General features: G+C 40.0%; 2 protein-coding genes across 3 annotated transcripts; both read right to left on the bottom strand.

Moving 5' to 3' along the window:
- Window positions 1-270: 270 nt before the first annotated feature.
- Window positions 271-7102, bottom strand: tegt (testis enhanced gene transcript (BAX inhibitor 1)). 2 transcript variants are annotated; one of them, XM_034875678.1, is made up of 11 exons: window positions 6947-7061; window positions 6134-6138; window positions 5827-5933; window positions 5610-5718; window positions 4333-4453; window positions 4162-4210; window positions 3406-3503; window positions 3171-3250; window positions 2967-3067; window positions 2582-2657; window positions 271-313 (listed from the first exon to the last, which is right to left on the bottom strand). In XM_034875678.1, exons 3-11 carry the CDS (start codon window positions 5880-5882, stop codon window positions 290-292), a joined length of 714 nt encoding a protein of 237 aa, XP_034731569.1. In that variant the 5' UTR covers window positions 5883-5933; window positions 6134-6138; window positions 6947-7061; the 3' UTR covers window positions 271-289. The 2 variants fall into 2 exon arrangements, with proteins under 2 accessions (XP_034731569.1, XP_034731570.1); XM_034875679.1 differs by lacking the exon at window positions 6134-6138 and having other exon boundaries at window positions 290-313; window positions 5827-5931; window positions 6947-7102.
- Window positions 7103-8567: 1465 nt separating this feature from the next.
- ctdsp2 (CTD (carboxy-terminal domain, RNA polymerase II, polypeptide A) small phosphatase 2) lies at window positions 8568-19535 on the bottom strand. Its single transcript, XM_034875676.1, has 7 exons — window positions 18857-19535; window positions 16378-16541; window positions 15041-15142; window positions 14598-14654; window positions 13908-14000; window positions 12040-12225; window positions 8568-10326 (listed from the first exon to the last, which is right to left on the bottom strand). The coding sequence occupies exons 1-7, from the start codon at window positions 18915-18917 to the stop codon at window positions 10201-10203; spliced, it is 789 nt and encodes a 262-aa protein (XP_034731567.1). The 5' UTR covers window positions 18918-19535; the 3' UTR covers window positions 8568-10200.
- Window positions 19536-22197: the final 2662 nt, after the last annotated feature.

Here is a 22197-nt window from a genome sequence, read left to right as displayed (position 1 = left end):
GGGGGGGCTCAGCTTCTGGGAGCCTTCGTAGGGCAACGCTTCTCTCTACAGGCCGAGCATGTTCACTGCAGCGTTAGTCTACTTCTCCATTCAGCGCCATGACGGGGACTAGCATTAGTTTACCATAAACTTACATTCAACCCTTGTAAGTTTGAGAAGAAAATCAAAGAAAGAATAATAATGTAAGACCACAGAGGAGTTAATCAAATATATGAAGACAGAAAGTGAAAAGCACCAAGTGCGTTGCAAATTGTGCCTCTTCTGAAAATGTTTAATTTCCAAACCTTCTTTACTTCTTTTCCTTCTTCTTCTCCTGAAAAACAACAAGTACAGTTATGAGACAAGACATCACTCTCAGAAATGTAATGTTTATGGAACAAAGCAACACATTTCCTGACTTTGATTTAGTGTACTGAGCCATGCAGATGCATGTGGTGAAAGAGAGTGCTGATAGTTTGGAAAGTCATCACTCAAATACAGTCAGTAGTAGTACAATCAATCAGTAGTAGTACAATCAGTACAACCCTTCACATTAGCTGGTAAACATAATACTGAGTTAGCCCGGTGTTTAACTTTAACTCTACTTTGATCCAAACTATTTTACTGTAACTGAAATAACGTCATGAACGACGGCGTAGCCTTCCAACGTGGCACTCAGCGTTTAGCTAGATCCATCGATATTGAAATGTATCAATAAATAAGGTCTGTGCTGCGTCATGGTGTTCTAAGTAATGACTAAATGATGCCATGTGGCAGAAAGAAAGCTGTATTACGGTTCCTGAGTATTATTCTTTCTGTAACGTTGTATGATTTAAAATTACTCTCGAACGTATTATCTGGGCTCCCGAGGAACGAGAGAGGTCAAAGGTTTTATAAAATAAAATAACATTTGTCTGGGTTTGAACGTTTAAACTTTTAGGATAGTGTAAGTACACAACTCAACAAAATATAACCTAGGTATAGTCGTTTTTGGTCATTTTAATGAAGAGGCGTTACATACTGTATTGTACCATTAATCTTACAATTATGTTTTCAATTAATCTTTAAGTCTATAAAAGGCCAAAAGGTTTCTAAACCATTGGTATAATCTTTAGCAATGCATTGTATTTTGGAATATTAAATGACTTTTTATTGATAAGTAACTGGTGACTGTACCTGCTAAATAAATGTGGTCAAGTAAAAGGTAAGAAATTTCTCTCTGAAATGTAGCAGAGTTAAATTGTATAAAGTAGTAGAAAACAGACTTAAAGTGCCAGTACCTCAAAACTGTACTAAACAGTACCACCATGAAATACAACGGGGGTGAATCAAACTCACACGTTAGTGATAAATCTCATTTCAATAATCAGTCTTCATTAGGCGCCATTTCATTTATTTAAAACGTTACTTATGTCTGTTGATTAGAAACCAGAACGAGGTTTCTAATGAGATATGCTGTCGTGGAGTTATTGATATGTCATTGGCTTTCTATTGTTGTGGGGACACAAGACTCGCGTGTTTTGAGACTTCAGCAAAATGAAACCAAAACTATTTGCATGGCTAGATTCTACTAATGTTAAACAACAACATGTCTATTTTGGGATGTGGATGAGCCAGCCGGACTGTCCAAATACAAAAGCCCACATTCTAAATCCTACCTGAGAGATCTATACTACCGGGTCCCAAATGTATGCTTTCATTTAAGAAAATAAAGACTCCGTAATGTCCTAAAGCATGTGCTTTAATCTGGAGTCAATATTGGGGGGGGCGTGTGGCCCGGAGGTAAAATGGTTGCCATGGTCAACCCCAGGTCATGCGGCCACATGTAAAAGCGTCCCTGAGCAAGACACTGGACCTCAGGTTGCTCCCCGGACGCTGTCCACTGCTCCTAATACCTAGGATGGGTTAAGTGCAGTAATGCACTACACTGTGTGATTAAGAGTTATGTTTGATCCTACTTTTTTATTTTATTGCTTTTGCAGTATACTGCCTAAAGGGGTGGTATAAATATAGGGAAGTACTGCAGTTTGCCGATCCGATACCACGTTATAAAGCCCTAAAGAAAATCCATGTTAAAGTAGTTTATTTATGTTCTTTTTCCGTTATAAGGATGTTCTGTGGAATTTCTTGTTTGTGTTTGTTCATGTTTCATATTTATGACTCCATATATCCTATGCATACGGGGGTAGTAGTATACAGCGGTTAAAACATAATCAAATATACGACCCGCTGGTATCGGATCAGAACTCGGTATCGGCCGATACGCAGGTTCAGGTATCAGAATCAATATCGGGAAGCAGAATATGGCATCGGACCATTTCTATGTCTTAGTGAATATATTTCTCAGCATGACAGCGTTTGTGAGATTGGGTCAACAATAAAAACGTGTTTTTAATATGTTTTTGGACAATAATGGGGCTCTATGGCACAGAGGAATTAAATCGTTCAGAATTAGATAGAGAGAAAATATTTGCAAGTACAATTCCTTCATTATTGCTTTTGGTCTTTTCGTTGGATTTGCTGACAAAAAATACCCCGATATGACCAGAAGTATCCAATAACTTTAAAAAAAAGAGAAAAAAGAAGGCGAAACACTCGGTACCTTATCGTTCATTGCGAGGATGACCATCAGTTTCCTGAAGATGGTGATGAAATCAAGGAACAAGTCCACACAGTGCCTTCAAAAAACAAAGAACATCAAGTTTGTTTCAGAATTGTTACATATGCTTCTGGGGCAAAAAAAACAAACACCCAAAAGATTACCAAACATTATTTAATATCTCTAGAATAAAGATCACACAGCGGTAACATGTATCCACTCATCATCTACGGGCAGAGCTGATGTAGCACCTCCGTCTGCAGTCTTTTCTTACTCTGGGAAGTGATGCTTATTGAACGCCTCGCTGTGGGAGGATGTATTTGCATGGTATTTGGTTATGGCCGCTGTGAGCCAACAGATAAGGAAATATAAGGACACAAGTCCTCACCAGATGTAGTCCTTGTCGCCGTTCTCTGCTTTCTCGATGATGAGCTGAGTGTCAAACAGGACGAAGCCGCACATGATGAGCAGCCCGAGGTACATGTGTGCCTGTCGGAAGAAATAAAAAACATAAGATTTGCCAGAAACACTATGGCACAAACTTCTAGCTAATCTAACGTGTAGTGAGGATAGTGCAACGTGGTTCAGCTACCTTAAACAGCATCACAGATCCAAAGAACATGTTCATCACAGACATTAGGAACAGGAGGGAAAGGCCAGACATCAGTGTGCCTTAGAAGAAGAATGAGTTACGGTTAACGAATCGTATGGGTTCATTATCCAAGAGAAATTCTGCATAATGGCCAAAACATGGGTGTAACCTCATGTATTGTTGTAAATTGTTGAGAACAAGCAGTATTTAGTGGGACGGGTCCCAGTGCCTTTACCTCCAAGGAACAGGTAGCTCCTGCGTTTGGCATAGAGAGCGCTGAGCGTGAAGCAGATGAAGATCACAGAGGTTCCCATGAAGGCCGTCACGATGATGCTGAGCAGAAAATAAACAGATCAATCTGTAAGTTTGCAGTAAATACTTTCAATTATATGTGTACAGACACATAGCTACCACTCGTCACATAATACTCTTCTCATTAGTGCTGGGCAGTATACTGGTCTATATAATTTCCCATATGATTTCAATTTTTCATATACCGTGAAGAGCGCTACAGCCGAAGTACCTGCAAGTGAATTGAGACCGGGCCGTTTGTTAACTGTAAACCCTTCCACTCACGTTAGTAACTTTATAACACAACAGTGAATAACCCACAACTAACTCTCTTTAACGTTTATTTTACTACTTTGCAGTTTTCACAGTAAAAATAGTTTAGATTCTGTAACTGTTTCATGCATTGTCCTTCATCTAACGTTATTGTATAATGGTGTTGAACCAAGCAAACCCTTCAGTTATCAGTAAACATGATGATATGTTCTGTGTACTCCTGACAGTAGAATAAGCCATCAACGTATGTAAAGGCCCAGTCAAGCAAAAGAAGGAAAAGACTGTGATATACCGACAGGCCGCCAGAATCTTAACAAATACCTTGACACAAATATTTGGTCAGCCCAGCACTGCTTCTCTTTACCGTTTAGTTTTAGAATTTTTTACTTTTAGTCAGCTAGCTGCTACTTTTTTTTTTTTTACATACCTCGGATTAACAGCAATGACAAAGTCCAGTGTGGGGCCAAGGCCAACACCTGGAGAGGGAGACAGGAAGGCAAACATTAGACTTACATGGCAGTAAATAACAAAGCTGCTGTGGTTACATGCAAAGTGACACTACTATTCCTGCAACATAAGCACATCATTATTAATTCACCTGTGAGGAAGGCAAATCCTGCGAGGATAGCCAGTCTTTTCTTTTCGGTCTCAGAGTTGTGTGGCGTCATGGCGAGCCAAAACATCATCCCCAGGGAGGCGAGCACAGACAACAAACCTCCCTGAAAACCAGGGCACAACGTTGGAACGGGGTAGGAAGAATTGTGACCATGACCATATTGATAATTCAAGGTTTCTCCTCTCCTTTTAAAAAGTGCAATGTCATATTCTCCCAACAGCAGGTTTGATATCGCTGAAGCAACAGGATACCAAGATAAGATGTAAAGATTAGGCCTTTCAGATGAATAAAGTTCTCTCTTAACATCTTCTTGTAATTCTGATTTAAAGGCAAATTAAAGGCCTGTCTTTTGACATGTAGTACTTACAGGTGTAGTATGCATTATGAATGTCCCTTATACCACCAAAAAGTACAGACCACCTCCACTAAAATTAAATATACACTACCGGTCAAAAGTTTGGGGTCACTCACAAATTTCCATTGCACGCCATTGTAGACAGAATCCCAGCTGAGATCAGTTGCCTTGTTTTTTTTAACCAGGGCAGTAATCAGATTACATTATGTGCTTACATCATTGCAAAAGGGTTGTTTAATGTTTTCTTAGTTAGGTTTTTAAAATGATATCAGATTAGTAAACAACATGTGCCTTTGGAACATTGGATGAATGGTTGCTGATAATAGGAAATGTAGATATTGCATTAAAGATCAGCCCCCCCACCCAGATCAGCTGGTATCCTGTCTATAATGGAGGGGAATGGACATTTGTAATTGACCCCAAACTTTTGACCCTAAACTTTTTATATATATAGCTGGTATTCTGTCTATGTCGAATGCAATGGAAACTTCTAAGTGACCCTAAACTTTTGACCGGTAGTGTATATATATTTACATTTTCCTGAAATTAAATATCAACTTTCAGAAAAGAAGAGCTGCTATTTTTTACTATTTTATTTTTTACAGCAAAGGCAACTCATTTAATTGCTGGGGGCTATAGTTTGAAACAACTAGTAACTAAATAAATTATGGAAAGAGATCCATTAGGATCTGGGTAGCTTTTCTAAACAGACACTGGGTCAAGCTGGAAAAAGTAAATTGTTTCAAGCACCAGATAACTAAAACGTAGTGCACAAATTACTTTAGATAAGGTAGGATAAATATTCCCCGCTATCTGACCTTTGCTTAAGGGCACCATTTGCATTGATATACATGTTAAGGATCGGCCTGGACAGGTAGACTTTGTTCTATCTTGAACAACTCACCTGAAAGAGGCGTGTCACGACATGGACGTAGGAGCCAGCTGCAGCCACAAACATACAGACTGCCAGGCTGGAGTACACATTCTTCAAATGCACCTGGGTGGAATGAGATCTGCCAACAACAAAAAGATACAATAAACAAGGCTGGGCAGTGGATGCCAGAGTTATAGTTAATAAAGATAACATGACTGAGGTAATACTTCACTGCATGCTTACGCACATTTGGGAGAACTTGAAGAGGGAGTCAAAGTTGATGTTGCGGTCAAACACGTTCATGATGAAAGAAGGGATTGAGATCTGCAGAGATTTTTGCACGGACAGTCACCTCTGAAGAAAAATGTATATTATTGCAATTCTAAAAACACTAAAAAAACTATTTCAGAACTATAACTGCAGCATTCAAAGGGTAGCTAGCACAGCTGCAACCATTTGTTAATGACCAGTAGTGGAAAACAGCTACCTTCATTTATTAGAATATAATTTTGAGGTACTTCACTTTAGTATTTGCATTGTATGATACTTTATACTTCTCCTCTACTTTAATAGGGAACTATTACTTTTACTCCCCCACATATAGTTAACAGCTATAGATGATTTACAGATTATGATTTTACTAACAAAACACAAGGTCAGTTAATAAAATATTTAAATACCCAACAGTATAGCATCAATATCAACCATCCAATAATCTAATAACACTGTCAGAGGCAATTCTGCACGTTGAGTACTTTTATAGTTAATATTTCTGTAGTTTCACTTAAGTAACGTTACATTTTAAGGAAGGAATTAACGCTACACTAAGGACTATTTTGTGCACCGCTACTTTTCCAGTTAGCAGTCAGTAACAGTTATCTAGCTAGTATAAATCATATGAATACTGCTTCCACTACTTATAATACACACGCAAGTCGCAAATTATAAGTGCGCAGTTTAGTCGGTTTGTAACATTACATTGCACAACACGTTTAGCGAGGAGTGCTCGAATAACATGCTATCAATTCATGTTCACGATATAACGTTAGCCGTTAGCTGGCAACAAAGGCAAATTACTCTATGTATAAATAAATGTGTTGTACGAATCAAGGGAGTCGAGCAACAACCAAAAACAATTTGACGCATAACGCTATTTTTAACAGCTAACGGTGCTAGCCAGCCAGCTAGTTAACTTAGCTAATCGTTAGCTAAATACCGAGCAGCCTGGCTAGCTAACTACGCTAACGTTAGCTTGTCTGAATTCGACGACTCTCGTTCATTCTTCAACACAATAACGTTACAGCTAAAATTAATAAGATACAACGAGGGCATTGGCCTAATATGCCAACAATAATTACAGCGTTTACCTCTGCTACTAGTTAGCTAACTAACTGTTGGCAGCCTTTCTTCTTCCTGCTTTACTTTCTTTAATAAAACAGTACGTGTCGCTCACTGTGGCCAGCTGGTGATGTCACCATGGAGACGCCCCGAAAATTGTAGTCCTCATAAATAAACAAGTTGTTTATTTTATAATTACTGAACGATGAACCAAATTTGTCGTTAGCTACACTTTACAGAGAAACCTTTAAGGCTATTTTGAATTGTTTTTTTTTTAAAACTACTCCTATATTTGCGGCATATTAAACGACATTATGCTATACAAAAATGTAAAATGCTGTAAAATTCGAAAAGCCTAGCCTAGCTACATCTGTATGAATATATCACATGTATAACTTTATGTTATGCTAATTCCCGACTGACCACTTCTTCTTTTTTATATCACCATTATTTTTCTCTATCATATAACTTCCTTTTGTTTGTAGGTCGACCGGTTGCTTTAAGTTTGTTGTTATCTGTAGTCTCATGAATATGTGCCTTTTTGATAGTGAATATTAATGACTAAAAAAATAAAATAACTGCGTGACCACTTTTTTTCCCCCTTTTTTATTAAGCCTATCACGTATCACGTAGTTTCCTTTGTTGGTTATTAATATCGCTTGCTCAGTTGGAATTGTTGGAATCTGTATTCTCTTGTCTATGACGTGACTTTATGGTGCACTATGACCCCCAAAAAATTGGTGTGAGTGTCACCCATGCACGTATTGGTCCCGGTTCTTTATGGATATTGGATATTTATTTTCCTAGGATTGTGAAGGCCTCACAACCCCCCCCCCCTCCCTTCTCTCCCCCTCCCTCTCCCTCTCCCTCCCTTCCTCTCATACACCTAAAATGGCTGCTCCATTCCAAACTGTCACCAGCAAAACAGCGATTTTGTCGTTGTTGTGGCTTGAGCCGCCGTAACGTTTGAAGTTTCGACCAAACGTTCGATTAACGCTATGAAAATCAATCATTACAAACATGGTGCAACGTGTTTTGAATAATTTAATTGAAATAATACATTTGATATAAACGTATCTCTATATCTAGATTTATATTGGTTATGACAAATAAATGTATGTTAAATTAGTATCTGTTATTCAACAGACTGGTAGTGTTATATTCACCGTAGTGTTATATTCTTCACTGTTTAAGGAACTGTTCTGTTACGGTTCATGTTGTATTGCGATAATTCTCTGGGGTAAAGTAGCGATAATAATTTAAATATGCATAAATAAATAATACATTAATATACTCCATTATATGTAAAGACCCCACAAGCAAAACTTCCTGTCCTGCTTTTCTTTAAACAAAAAATCTTAATCTGAAAAGTTACTATATGTGTCAGATAACTGTAGTGAAGTAGCCTACAAAAGTTTTTTTTTTTTATGATTTATATATAATAACATAAAGTAGCCTTATGGAAGTACTCAACTTAAGTACAGTACTTGAGTAAATTCCAACACTGTACGTGTTAAAAATATAAAATGTGTAAAATATGAAGACTGAAAGATTTAAAGGCTACTTAATTGCTGTATAAGAGGACATAGAGCGAACCACACTAACACAAAGATGTGTCACAGAGGAGGAAAAGCATACACAAAGGCGGTGTAATATTACCAATTTTTATTTCAAAATAAAGACTGGTAGCACCTTGTCTTTTAGAGTTTTGGTCGGATAGGGTCGACAAAATGAGTGTTGGATTTATTTGGATACACAAAGGCAAATTGTGACTGTCTAAACAAATACTTTTGGTCATCACAACTGGTTCAATTTCATTGTCATATTTTACTATTTAACGTGCAGGCTAACAAATCCATCAGACAGACATAGAAAAACCATATAACCCAGGAAACATAACCCCACAAATATATGTTGTAGTAAATTGGAAACTGAAAAAAAATATGTTTTTATTGCATGATTGAATCTCAGATTTGCATCTATTTGTTTATTTACTTTAACTGCTTATGTTTTTTTTTGCAATATCTATGAACTTGAACAGCAGAATGTGTTATTTAGGCACAGATAAAACAGTTAAACACAAGGCCGGCCTCAAAGTAGGCAAATGGATTACAATACAAAATGTTAAGCATTTAGAAGTACTGGACAATACAGATGTTTGGCCAATAAATATAGAAAAAACACTCACACATGCTTAAAAAAAATAACCCAAATTTGATATTTTCAAGTGTTGCACTGCAAGTACCACAGCCACATGGCATTACACTCAGTGTTTTCTCACGCTCAGCATGACACATCAGAGTGTGTAGGCCTACAAATCTCTTTTCAGGCAGAACACCATTCTCTGTCCGAATTTCAAAGGCACAGTTTTTACTTTCAGCACTGTCACTATAAAACAAGTGCAAGTTGTTTGTCACATCATAATAAAAGAAACACACAGTAACAAATGGACTATTATTAAACCTTGCATGAAAACTGTGGTGGCATTTATGGTCGTCCTATGTGCCAACATATTCCAGTGTGTCTGCTTTTAGATTTCCCCCTATTTACGTAACTTATATCAATCTGATCACTAATCATGTATATTTGCATGGTTTGTAGAAATTATGTATATTGTAGAAATACATAAAGTACACTGTTTTGCTGCTCATTGACAGGTAAATAAGGCTACAGTAATGTTTACATTTGCAAAATACAATTATTGACTGGCTACTTAGAAACTACTGTCCATGTAATTAAGAAACTGGATTGCATAGAGGAACCATTTTCACCATTTAAAAATAGATTTCCTTATAAAACAACCTATAAAAAGAAATTAATGAAGGTATAAAATCTTGTGGGAATTTAAAAAAAAGTGTAGTTGTTCCTTAAAAAGGCACAAGAATAATTATAATAATTAAAAAACAAAATGTCCAAAAGTCAAGTCAGGGCAGGCAGGCTTCTGCTTTGGCAAAAGAACCACTTTACTATTTCTAACTGGAGTGATCGTGATGGGATTGCTTTGGTTGTTGTTTCCTGGTCTTTCAAATAGTGGTTGTCATTAATGTCAGCACTGAGGTTCTGAGGAGAAGGCCTCCGATTGCAATCTAAAGTTTCAGCTGTGCCAAACACATTGTGTTTTCCACGCTTGGAATTTCCTTAACCCCACGCTAATGCAATTTTCTAAACTGAGGATTTAGTGCGGCGACTAGGAGAACTCTAGAATCTATCGTCTCTATACGGTTCTATGGTTGTTGATAAAGTTTCAAGCTCCTAACAAGAGCTGAGTGGGTCCGTAGAGAGCTTAGTGTCCACGAAGCTGGTCCAGCTGGGTGTAAACATTATCTGCTTGACTGAGTTCCTCGAACACAGGCAGAAGGTTGAGCAGTTCAGCGTCGTCCACGTCGTCGAACCAGGACACCACGGGAACCTGAAGAAAACAGACCGTCACTCACAAACTTTGTCTTTGAAATAAATTAATCACATGTAAACTGCACCTGCCAGTTGTGGAAATACACTTTAGCAGAGTTTAAAGGTCCCATGGCATGAAAATCTCGCTTTTTAGGGTTTTTAACATTATAATGAGTTCCCCCAGCCTGCCTACGGCCCCCCCAGTGGATAGAAATGGTGATAGGTGTAAACCGAGCCCTGGGTATCCTGCTCTGCCTTTGAGAAAATGAAAGCTCAGATGGGCCAATCTGGAGTCTTGCTCCTTATGAGGTCATAAGGGGAAAAGGTTACTTCCCCTTTCTCTCCTTGGCCGCCCAGAGAATTTGGCCCACCCATGAGAGAGAGACATCATGGCTTTAAAACAAGCAAAATGGCACTTGGTCAAGACCACACCCCCTCCTCCTCAAAAGCTACAGACTCAGAAATGGCATCAACTAAGGAAAGCTCATTGTGGGACTGGCTCTAGTGGCTGGAATTCTGATCCAGTATTAGGGACCACTAAGGTCTATATAACAGAGACTTCAGATACAGTATTAGGGACCACTGAGGTCTATATAAAAGAGACTTCAGATACAGTATTAGGGACCACTAAGGTCTATATAAAGAGACTTCAGATACAGTATTAGGGACCACTAAGGTCTATATAAAAGAGACTTCAGATACAGTATTAGGGGACCACTAAGGTCTATATAAAAGAGACTTCAGATACAGTATTAGGGACCACTAAGATCTATATAAAAGAGACTTCAGATACAGTATTAGGGGACCACTAAGGTCTATATAAAGAGACTTCAGATACAGTATTAGTGGACCACTAAGGTCTATATAAAGAGACTTCAGATACAGTATTAGGGACCACTAAGGTCTATATAAAGAGACTTCAGATACAGTATTAGGGACCACTGAGCTCTATATAAAAGAGATGTACAATTTAAACCTGACCTACATGTGTAACTGTGATTTTAATGTGTTTTGTATGTGCAGTGTACGTTTCTATAAATCAGAATTTGGAACTGAAACAATCAGCAACTATTATGATGGCTGATACATTGTTTTAGTAGTTTTTCAAGCACAAATTCCAAAAAGGTTTCTGGTTTCAGCTTCTAAAATGTGATAATTTGTCAAATTTCATAAATGAGAGTAAACTGAATGTAATTGGGTATTCAGACTGTTGGTAGGACAAACCTAGACATTTGGTGTATTTTTTTTTTTTTACCATTTTGCAAACAAAACGATATATAGAGAAAGTAATCGAAACATTTATAAATGATGAAAATGATCATTAGCTGCAGCCCTGATCAGGATAAAATTAGAAATACACTTTAAACATTGAATAACTCTCAAAACATCAAGGACTATATCATTTTAAAGAGAACTTGAGTAATTTGTTTATTGTGTGTCATGTTGGGTTGCAACGTAATGTGTTGAGTAATGTTAATATTTTATGTCATTTATGATTTTGTAAAAGCAGATCTCACATTGCCAGACCTCCTTCTCATCAAACTTGACTCTGAAGAAAATCTTTGTCCCTATCCTTTTTTTTTCAAACTAACTTTTGTGCCTGAAGTTTTCAAGGCCTCTCTAAGCTTGACAAGACTGCATGTGCCCCATCTTTTGAAGGATGGATATCAATATGATTTCTGACAAGCGTCAAAGTTTTGAGATTTTTCTGACAGAAGGAGATGAAACTCACAGCATTATTAGGGTGGAAGATGTAGGAGGCAGGGGAGTTATCCAGGATGAGGGTTTTGTGGAGGTCTCTGCCGAGGCGGCTTAAATCTTTGACATAGCAGCCCTGGTGGAAAACACAAGATTCCCGGAACAGCCGGGTCCGGAAAACACCACACTGATCCAGCAGGTCCGTCACTGGGTCTGCATACTGATGGGGCCCGGCGGAGGAGGGGAGCAGGGGAGGGAAGAGCAGGTTGGACTAATGAAGCACTTTCAACTCAAATGTGTTATTCTTACAGCAATTAGCTAAGAAATAGCACCACACATCCAGAATGCACTCATCTGGGTGACGTTGCACCGGCTATTTGGAAACCCATACCTATGTTTGTGTTGTGCAAGTGATCTTTGAGTCCTTCGTAACTACTGAGAGGTCAAACTCGTGGTTTCCTAAAATGCAATGCACCAATGAAAACTACAGGAAGTCACTGTAGCATCACAATCCATAGCAACTGCCTTGGTTAATTTGCAGGATACATGTGTTGCAGAGTTAGAAGTACCCATGCATTATAGAATGAGTGGGAGATAAATACTGACATCACAGGCACTATTTAGTCATTTAGTCTGGCGTTATTGGCATAGCTTTTGTTAGTCTGAGGTATATTGTGTTATCTTTTAAATAAAAAAAAAATCTTCCCAGCTTACATCATTATAGGAAAAGCATTTTATAAAGTGGCAGGTCAGATATGTTTCTTCTGAATTATTTGCATAGAAGTTGCATCAGTTTTCCTCATACTTGATACTTTTACTATTTATCTTTTATTCTTTTATCAACTGTCTATATGAATGACCTCAACTGTTTATTATCTAATATGTAATGGATGGAATGGGGAGGATATGGGTGGTGTTGGTGTGATGGAGAGATTTTGTCTATTAGTTTGTGTTTTTTTTTTTAGGTCCCCTCAAGTTGTTTTCTTACGGGTCTTGTCTAATTGTGAATGTATTTTCTTTCCTTTAAGGACCCCTTCCAAAAACAAGATGCTACATATCAAGAGGTTATTCCCAATAAAGAATTTCAAATATGTCGACCATATAAAATCGCCTCTCCATCTACAATTTGCGGGCCATGTGTTAGCAAGATAGCATTAGTTCCGTCAGATGGTTCAGTGGAAGATACATGATTCACTACCACAGTACAGAGGGGAGTGGTGGAGGAGGGGGGGAATTGATACAGCATATTTTCCATGGCAATACTGTTTTGATACACAGACGCCACATATCCATCTATTAGTATACATGGGTTGTTCGTTTTGTCTGCTTGACAATCCCATTTTGCAGCAATACAATTCAATCTTCAATTGTATCTTTTTAGATAAAACAGATGTTGACAAAGTTTTCTTTTGGGAAAATAGGTAATAAATTGTAATATATCACAAAATGATGCAATATGATGAAAATCGCAATAATATTGTATTGTGACATAAGTATCATGGTGATACAGTGTCATGAGGCTCTGGTGATTCCAGCCCCTACACACAACGTGGCATTCCCATCTAGCAATATGTATGTGTAATTATTTAGTAACGAGTGTGGTGCGACATATTTTAATGTATTTAAGCATGAATCTCCACTAACAATCAATTAGGTTGTAAGTTAGAACTCCAAAAGAGATGAAGCACCCGGCTCCAGGTGAACATAGAAACTAACTATAGCTTTAAGGATGAGCGGGGCGTCCACCAAAGAGGCTAACAGCGTGTTAAGCAGCTCCTACGCCAGTGAAAAAGAGAACTAAACAGGGAAGAGAAAGCAGAACCACCTCCGAAAGATCAGACATGACATTAAACAAACAAATGTCTATTTTTAGGACGTGTTTCAGCATCTGATGTAAATTACCTTCGCGAGACTGGCTGTAAACAGCACACATTCAAACAATTCGCCCATTCTCTGCAGGAACTCATCCACGTACGGCCTCTTCAGCACATACACCTGGAACACAGACAGACCATCAGTAAGCAGTCCCACCCACAGGGCTATTTCAATGTTTTTTATTAGTCTTTGCATTTGTGTCATCAACTTATTGTTTCCGGTCCGTTGGCTGCCAGTGGCCAGTTCCTGAAACAAGTAATCAAGAACAGGCCGTGCCGGTGTTAACCAGCCTATCCTGGATTACTTGAACCAGGCAGAGGCCCAAAGACGACTGCTTGCCAGCACATGGGGTCCCAGGAATCACATTTCTGAGTTAATTACATTTCCACATGTCCACTAGTGAGAAGCTGAACACACGCTCCAACACAGTGTGCAGTATTTTTCACAGAGGCAGTAATATGTACTGCATCCCTTATATATGGCATTTTAAATGAACTGGGCTGAAATGACTCATTTTCATGCTGATGTTTCCTGTTCAACATCTGGCCAGCAGAGGGCTCCGTGTGCCCGGCGAAACAAAACCTGGCTGATCAGTTCCAAGACCCACCCCTTTTCAGCTCAGCAACCGCTGCTAACACATCAGCATACTGTACATACACAAGCACGGTCCCCTACACACACACACACGCACACACACACACACACACACTAGTTTACCTGGTGTGTGGTCCCCTCTATCTCCACAGGCACGATGAAGTCTGCATTACTTATAGGCTGAAGGGAGAACACAGGGGGAGATGGTTGGCATGCTCATTCACATGGCTGCGCTGTGTGCATTCACATGGCATTACATAACGACTCAACACTCCACACAGCTGCCATAAATCACAGTGAAGAGCCTACACAAACAGCATGTCAGTCACTCGATGTTCCTCAAGCACATGAGATGGTTTCAGTGAAGAAACTCTAATTCAGATTAATAAAGAATCCCAGCAGAACCAGACCAATACACTACTGCTACAAGCATATATGTTTCTTCTAATAAATCAGAAGATGCTTTCACTCAAACTGCACGGTACGAAAACTATCAAAACAAAGCACTGACATGAAGAAAAATACACTTATGTGGTGTCAAGTGAATGATTTCTTTGCTTTGGTACCTTAAATGAGCTGTGCACCAGGGTCTCATCCAGGTCTATGACCACACATATCTTCCCCTGGTCCTGGGCCTCTATCTCAGGCAGGAGGCTAGGTTCACATTGCTGAGGAGACACACAAAGAATTTTAATTAATTTTAATTGTACCGTCCCACACACACCTACCTGTCTACAACGTGCCTTGTGCTGTGTTGAAACCTCAGCAGCATGATTAGTCCTGATAGTACAGTGATTAATGTGAAAAAAAGACCTTGGCTGTTTAATGTTACCTCTGGGAAATTAGATAAGACTCAGTTTGAGAACTGCATGTATGTGTGGGGAAGAAGGATTGAGCCTCATTATTTACTGTAACAGCTTCTATGTTGGATAACTTTAGGATTAGCATATTTATGTCATTCATTAGATCTTCCAAAAGCACCTCTACAGGCATTCACCGGCAGGGAGAACACATTAACTTGATATAATCGCATTTTTACATGTCCAGTTTAGTTTACCTTTTTTATTAATTGTGGTTCTTTCTAGGCCCTTTATGACCACACTCCATCTGAAATTAATCATTAATATATTACATAACATAAAACGAAAATCCGCTGAGGAAGGAAAGTTAAGATAGAGAACGCTTACTATACCCGAGCAACAGCACGTTTTTAACCCCAACTAAACAATGCAACATAACCCGTTCAGTGCCAACGTGAAATAAGGGTTTCATTTAACCAGCGCCTACACTTGCTGCTTCCTGTTTGCTTCTGATGCTGGAGGACGCTCCTCAATGTGAACCAACATGGCATCCCATTTAGATGCCTCTTCCACGGTCCGGAAGCTGTAATCAGGCTGACAGTGTTAAGCGGCGAGGCCAGGCGTGTGCAGCAGGCGCTCAAAGCTTTATTTTTTCTCCACCTCAGCAGTTCCTGGGCACACAATGCCCGATTCTCTGCTCGCCGTCTGCCTAAAGGATTGGTCGTCGCTCTGTCGTTCTTATCTTCCTTAGAGGATCAAGTGTGAACATCAAAGTGATTCCATATCCGCAGACAGTTGCGGTTAGCTTTCAACATGTTAAGAGCAGGTGCAGTGGTGGATTTAGCGCGCAGTTGTAAAAAAAAAAATACACTTGAAGACAATAATAAGCACATTTTTACAACACATGTTAAGTTTATTGCTACAGATGGCCAAACTATTCAAGCACCTCCTCTTTTATGGTGAGCAGTGTGTGTGTGTGTGTGTGTGTGTGACAAGGAAGTGAAATCTTAAATAAACAAGAATAAAGGCAGAACTGAACTGACGGATTTCAAAATTGTATTTTCGCTGGTGTGAAACATTGCTGGAATAAAAAATAATGTTACCTTGACAACTGTCCCATTTTCCTGGGACTCCAGCAAGGCCTGCTGGGAAGGTGTTGGTGGTGGTGGTGGTGGTTTGGGGCCATCCTGAGCTTGGAGGCAACAGAAGAGCGCTTTGAAGATGTTACAACTCCGAGGCTGTTTCAGGGCAGAGCGGCTCACCTGGCCTGTTAAGCACAGAGAAAGAGACTTTCATGAGCAAACCAAGTAAAACTGCATGTTGTCAACATGGAAATGTTAAGTGGGACCTTGAATCACGCGTCCAAAATACGTAACCTTGTTTGTTTTTCCATGCACAAACAGATGGGGAGGGGAGTTTTAAAATCAATCACTTAAATTCTGTGGAATTAGTCATGAGCGACTTGTAAAGGCACCCTCCATCCTGTGCCGTCCTACAGGGACGGACACATGAAATGTGTTTTTATTGCGACTGCCTCTGCTGGAAATGGCTGGTACGTGTTATATAATCACAGAGGGCGGGAAAACCCACACTTTCAGCACTACCGTCAACAGAAAACACAGACAGAAAACCTTCCAACAATTTTAAACTCCAAGACCTTTCAGGGCTGTCTGAAGCTGGCGAGGACCGACAGACAGTCAGACAGTCGGTCAGTGAGCCAGACCTGCAGTCACACCTCGGTGCCCGGTCCAGGTCTTTGATCACTTAGCATAACCACGAGTGTCCCAGCCCCATACAAGGCTTGTAGTGAAAGAAAGAGAGAAAAACATTCTTGCAAGTCCCCTCTAGTGTGTTTCATCATGTGAGGACTTGCAGATTTAAAGCCATCTTTACAGAGCCGTCATAGTAAACACACTCAGTCTCTACTAGAAGAAGAAGTGGTGATAAACAGTCAAAGGTGGAGAGGGAAAGAGATTTCTTTTTAATAATCTACAGTTTCCATGCTGACACTCGCTGCTGTGAAGACATAATGCAGACCCACCAATGGCCATGTTACACAACATCATGTTTAAGAGACAAAGGAGCTTGATTTGGTAATGCCTCTGATGCCCTTTATTAATCCTGCACACCATCTACCCCCTGCACATATCAAGATATCCCTTCAATATAACCCACATGATTAATGTGACTCCTGACAGCCAATCAGTGTTAAGCAGACCTATTGATTTCCCACAGGAAAGCAGTGCTGAGTATGTATGACATAACAGTTGCATTATAAGCATGTCAAAGGGTGGACAGATAACAGCAGATTAATCCTACAGAGATATATTAATGATTTTAATACACTCAATTTAATTAATTGAACAAAATATGAAAAGGCCAAAAATACAGAGGCAATGCTTTTCTAAAGCAGTACCTGCAATCATGCAATATGCACGACATCTGCAACCAAGTAGTGAGCCAGAATCAATGAGAGGTGCCTGTTTCTAGCCGGAGGAAAGGGTGCAAACAACCAAATCTTAGAAACGGCGCTACGATGGGCGTGTGCAGAGGGGTGTGTTTGTGCATTCCGCTGTCAACACCGCGGGACCTGGTATGTATTTCTATAAAGTCGCGCGTTAATCAGCAGCCACCCCCCCCCCCCCCCCCCCCTTTACAGCCATCAGGATTATGATTTAATACAGAAACGGTGTCTAGTAAAATGCAAATAGGAACAGTATAGCAGTCTTTAATGCTACTGCCGCGCACTGATCTGTGACATCCCCCCCCCACACACACACCACCTAAAATATGAACACAACACCACATCCTAGTTTATAAATGAACCCAGCAGCTGGGTCTCACTGTACTATAATGCTGCCTGTGGTGACAGACGAGCTCCTCATGCTGGACCTGGTAGTAGTAGGATATGGGATGGTGCCAGACAAGCTGGAACCTGATCGACATAAAAATACACAGCAGCTTGGTTTTTTTTTCTCTTTTTTAAAGAGAACTGGCTATTATCACCAGCAGCAGCAGCACCAGAAGATCTCAACCATAATCCATAATCACAACACCACATGTTTGGAGGAGACAGAGATTTACACACAAAAAGAGATCAAAACAGGATCAACAGTAGCTAAGCTGTGGATGGCAAACCCAGGACACAAGGGAGGCTGGGACCTTATAGAGCCAATAGTATAAGGGCAACTTAGCTGTGGTATAGCTACATAATAACCCTGATGGATGGATAATATTCAGTCTTATGTTTTTTTATTCTAACAGTAGCACTTAAAGATCTGCAAGTGGAGAAAAAACAGCTTCTGGGCAAAATAGTATAGGTAAATGTGCACTTTGGGATTGTTTTAGACTCGATGCCTATGTATTTTATACTGCTTAACGATCTAAAAATGATGCATTTGTGTGATGAATGTGAAATTAAAAAGGGGCATTGCCGCGCTCAAGCTGCGCTCAACTGTCAAATGGGCGACTACAGGCTGTCTTCACACACCGACCATTATTCAGAGAATACGCTAATAATATCGCACCGCATGAAGCAAATGGAATAATAATGCAAAGTGCACGCAGCACAGGCCGTCTCACCTGTTTTCGGTGACACTTGAACGTCTTCTTTCTGCACTTGGGTGATAACAGAACTTTCCATCTGACAATCACGGAGCCCTCAAAATCCTCAAATCCTGTCCCCGAGCACTGACGGGCATCCCTCATTGGGTTTTATTGGCAAACTGACTCAATTATTCACCGAGGTAACTTGACATCCGCCTCAGTAACAACCCTCGACGGGAGAAGGATTTGTCTTGTTCCTGGGTCTCTTTATTTCCCCGCCGCTTCTTCTTCTTCTTTTCTTCTTTCGGAGGTCCGCCGCCTGGGGAGGGAGCAAGGCACTTGGATATGTTTTCGGAGGCTATTTGAGACCCTGCCAGCTCCGTCGTATCGGGTTTACTACTACTATTACGGGGAATATCGGCGAGCAGCCCCCCTCTACCCGTCGCTGCGAAGTCTTCACTCTTGCACCAACAACATGGAGAATCCAGGCGAGAGAAGGAAAACAACCGAGGAAATGGGGCAAGGGATGGCGGTTTCAAGCCCCCCCTTACTACAGATAAACAACACCGCCCGGAAGGCCCTAAATAGCGACGAAAAACACCGAGAATCGACTTATTCTGTCTGTTCCGATACAATAAAACGGATTCTCGTGTGCAGTTTGATGTAAAATATGAGTTTTGTTGTTGTCCGGGGCTTTGTTTTTCTACGGTTGGGACTCCGCGGGTGCCTTGAAACCGTGTCTGCGCCCTGATTGGACGCCCGGGACGGGGGGCGTGGCCAATACATTCCTCTTGTCCAGCTCGCGCCGCACCGAACACATTCCAGCGCTGCTCAAAAAATGAGATCACATTTGTAAAATATTTAAAAAGTCATGTTAATTTCATAACCACGTTGACATAAAGATGAAGACAGGCAGCGTAGTGTATATTATTTATCTTAAATTGTTATTTTTGAGGCAAATAGGCTACCTTTGTTTTCTGTATTTGTTTAAATGTTATTTTCTACAAATTGCATTTTTTGACTGTTATTCAACTTTAATAAATGTTTTAGGGAGACATATCATTAATTAATGCTGGCCAAAATAACCATCTCAAACAAGACCTGTAGACTACTTAAGCTTAATCGTTGCCTTTAATGTTTAATTCTTGGATTAGGCTATTGTCTGGAAATTGCACATTTAAGTTTCACATTACATACATGTTCGTAAACAAGCATCCAATTCGTTTTACCGCGTAATATCGCGATATTACAACCTCCTGCTTAATACGGGAACCAAAAACAGTGTTAGGGCTAAATAACGAGCTTTTCAATGATATATTTAGTAAAAACACTAAACATAGTGTGCATGTGATGCATGTAACAGCTAGCAGATGTTTCCATGTGTTTTGAATAATTTGCTGGACCCCCTAAGTCTGCTCTGACTCCCCCCCCCAACAGAAGAGTGTTGGTGTCCATGTCCATGTCCATGCAGAACTACATGGTACTGACCCAGGCTCCTTTCGGTTTCTCTCTACTTCCTGTTACTGACCCAATAATAAAATGAAACTTAGCTAAAAACCGCTGGGGGACTTTTCTCTGGGAACAACAAGTTACAGTCTCAAACATTACATGATGGTTACTTTGTTGATTGTGTAATTATTTAGGTCTAAATCCAGTCATTAATTAGAAAAAAATGCACCAACAGTTGCTGTTTCTATTGTTTTTAATTAAAATAAGTTGCAGTCAGCTGCAGACAAATTCTATATATTTTAAAATAATTTTTCCCTGTGCTGAGAGTAAAACTAAATTTTACTTTCTTTTTTACCTCGTTCGAATATCAATCATAGTGATCCCCATTGCTGTAATGCACGGGGAGCGACTAACATGTGGAGATAAGCAACAGCAGATCTGTGCTATTTTTACATCAAACACATATATGAACACGAGCTGCATACATCTGTGAAACTGGATGAAACAGAAAGAAACAATGAAAGAAAACTTGTTAATAAAGAAATAACTACACAGTTGAAATAGTCCCTCTGCCCATTACACTGCAAGCTCAGCCAGTGCCCACAGCGGCCACAATGCAAGACATAAACAAGAACGGCTCTGCTGTTAGCATTCCTGGTGTCGGACATTTTAGGGCAGCACTGACAGATCTGTGTTAAAAAAAACAACATAGAAAATAAGTATGGACTGCACAGCTGGAAAATGTCATGCGGTTTAAGGCTGATGCCACTGTTAACTAAATCAACTTGGAATTCATTATCGTTGCCTGATCCCCGGCGTGCCTTGCCCTCTTCTTCTAGAAAAGTTGCATTCCTCTGTGAAGAAGAGCAAAGGCCCTGAGCTGAGTGTTAAAGGTGCTGCAGTGGACATGCAGACATCAGGCCACATGCATCTTCCATCCGATAACACAACAAAAAAGGAGAAAAACAGCATGGTGGAAGGAGAAATAAATCATATGCGGCACATTTCAAACAGAAACAGAAATGTATGATGATCACAGGGTGCAACAAAAAGAAATGAAATGCAAACAAATGGGATTATCTTGAAATAATCCCAACATAAATAACTGTATTTCAATGTTGTGGTTTATTGTGTTTGTCCAGTGGGACGGTTTGTTTACAATTTTTATAATTGCAACACCATAAATCAGTCAGTTTTGCAGTTCAAGTCACTGTAATAAAACAACATGGGGCTGTCTGCTATAACAAATGCATCCAAAGTATCTTTTTCCAAAAATAAATCAGCGACTTGAATCGGCTACATGCCGCTACAACACTGTTTAAATAGCTTAGATCATATGTATCTGAATCAATTAAAACTACACCGCTGAGGACAAATGAGAAATTGTCCATCAAATTATATTCAATAGCTCAAATCTGTGGTGATGTTGACATTAAAGGCAAAAGATAAAATTCACCTCTCACACACACACACACACACACACACACACACACTCACACTCAGGCGTTGTGGTTCTATTTCTACATTTCCCACATGGGAATCAACAGCGTCTACTTACAGCCTCATGCACTCTGCCATGCATTAGCTACATCCAATCATGTTGATGATAAACTAGCTGTTGAAATGTGCTTGCAGCATTTGAGACTCATGTAGGGCTGGGACTGTAGGGTCTACCATCATGTGATTTGCTGGAAGAGCGCAGCCTCCCTCTCCCTCCCCTCCCCTCCCCTCCCCTCCCACCTTGCAGGCCTGCCCCTGAGTGGCCTCTGCTAGGCTATGTTTCCAGGAAAGGGGCCTACTGGACAGGCTGTGAGGCCTCGGCAGGGAGACATTGGCTCATTGAGAAAAACAAAAACAGAGAGGGGCGGTGGGAAGACTCTCCCCTCTTACATAACTCTGCCTCCATGACCGAAAAAAAAAAAAAACTT

This window comes from Etheostoma cragini, chromosome 7, assembly GCF_013103735.1.
Source record: "Etheostoma cragini isolate CJK2018 chromosome 7, CSU_Ecrag_1.0, whole genome shotgun sequence".
Taxonomy (NCBI): Eukaryota; Metazoa; Chordata; class Actinopteri; order Perciformes; family Percidae; genus Etheostoma; species Etheostoma cragini.
The sequence above is the reverse complement of the archived record's forward strand: the minus strand, read 5'-3'. Positions and strand labels throughout refer to the sequence as shown.

Coding starts and splice junctions, on each gene's coding strand:
- tegt (XM_034875679.1), bottom strand. CDS start 5,882: ATGAACGTGTTTGACCGCAACATCAACTTTGACTCCCTCTTCAAGTTC. Junction 4,454..5,609: donor TCGTGACACGCCTCTTTCAG/GTGAGTTGTTCA, acceptor CCTGGTTTTCAG/GGAGGTTTGTTGTCTGTGCT. Junction 4,211..4,332: donor AGGATTTGCCTTCCTCACAG/GTGAATTAATAA, acceptor CTCCCTCTCCAG/GTGTTGGCCTTGGCCCCACA.
- ctdsp2 (XM_034875676.1), bottom strand. CDS start 18,917: ATGGAAAGTTCTGTTATCACCCAAGTGCAGAAAGAAGACGTTCAAGTG. Junction 15,143..16,377: donor AAAATGGGACAGTTGTCAAG/GTAACATTATTT, acceptor GTGTCTCCTCAG/CAATGTGAACCTAGCCTCCT. Junction 12,226..13,907: donor TTACAGCCAGTCTCGCGAAG/GTAATTTACATC, acceptor GGGCCCCATCAG/TATGCAGACCCAGTGACGGA.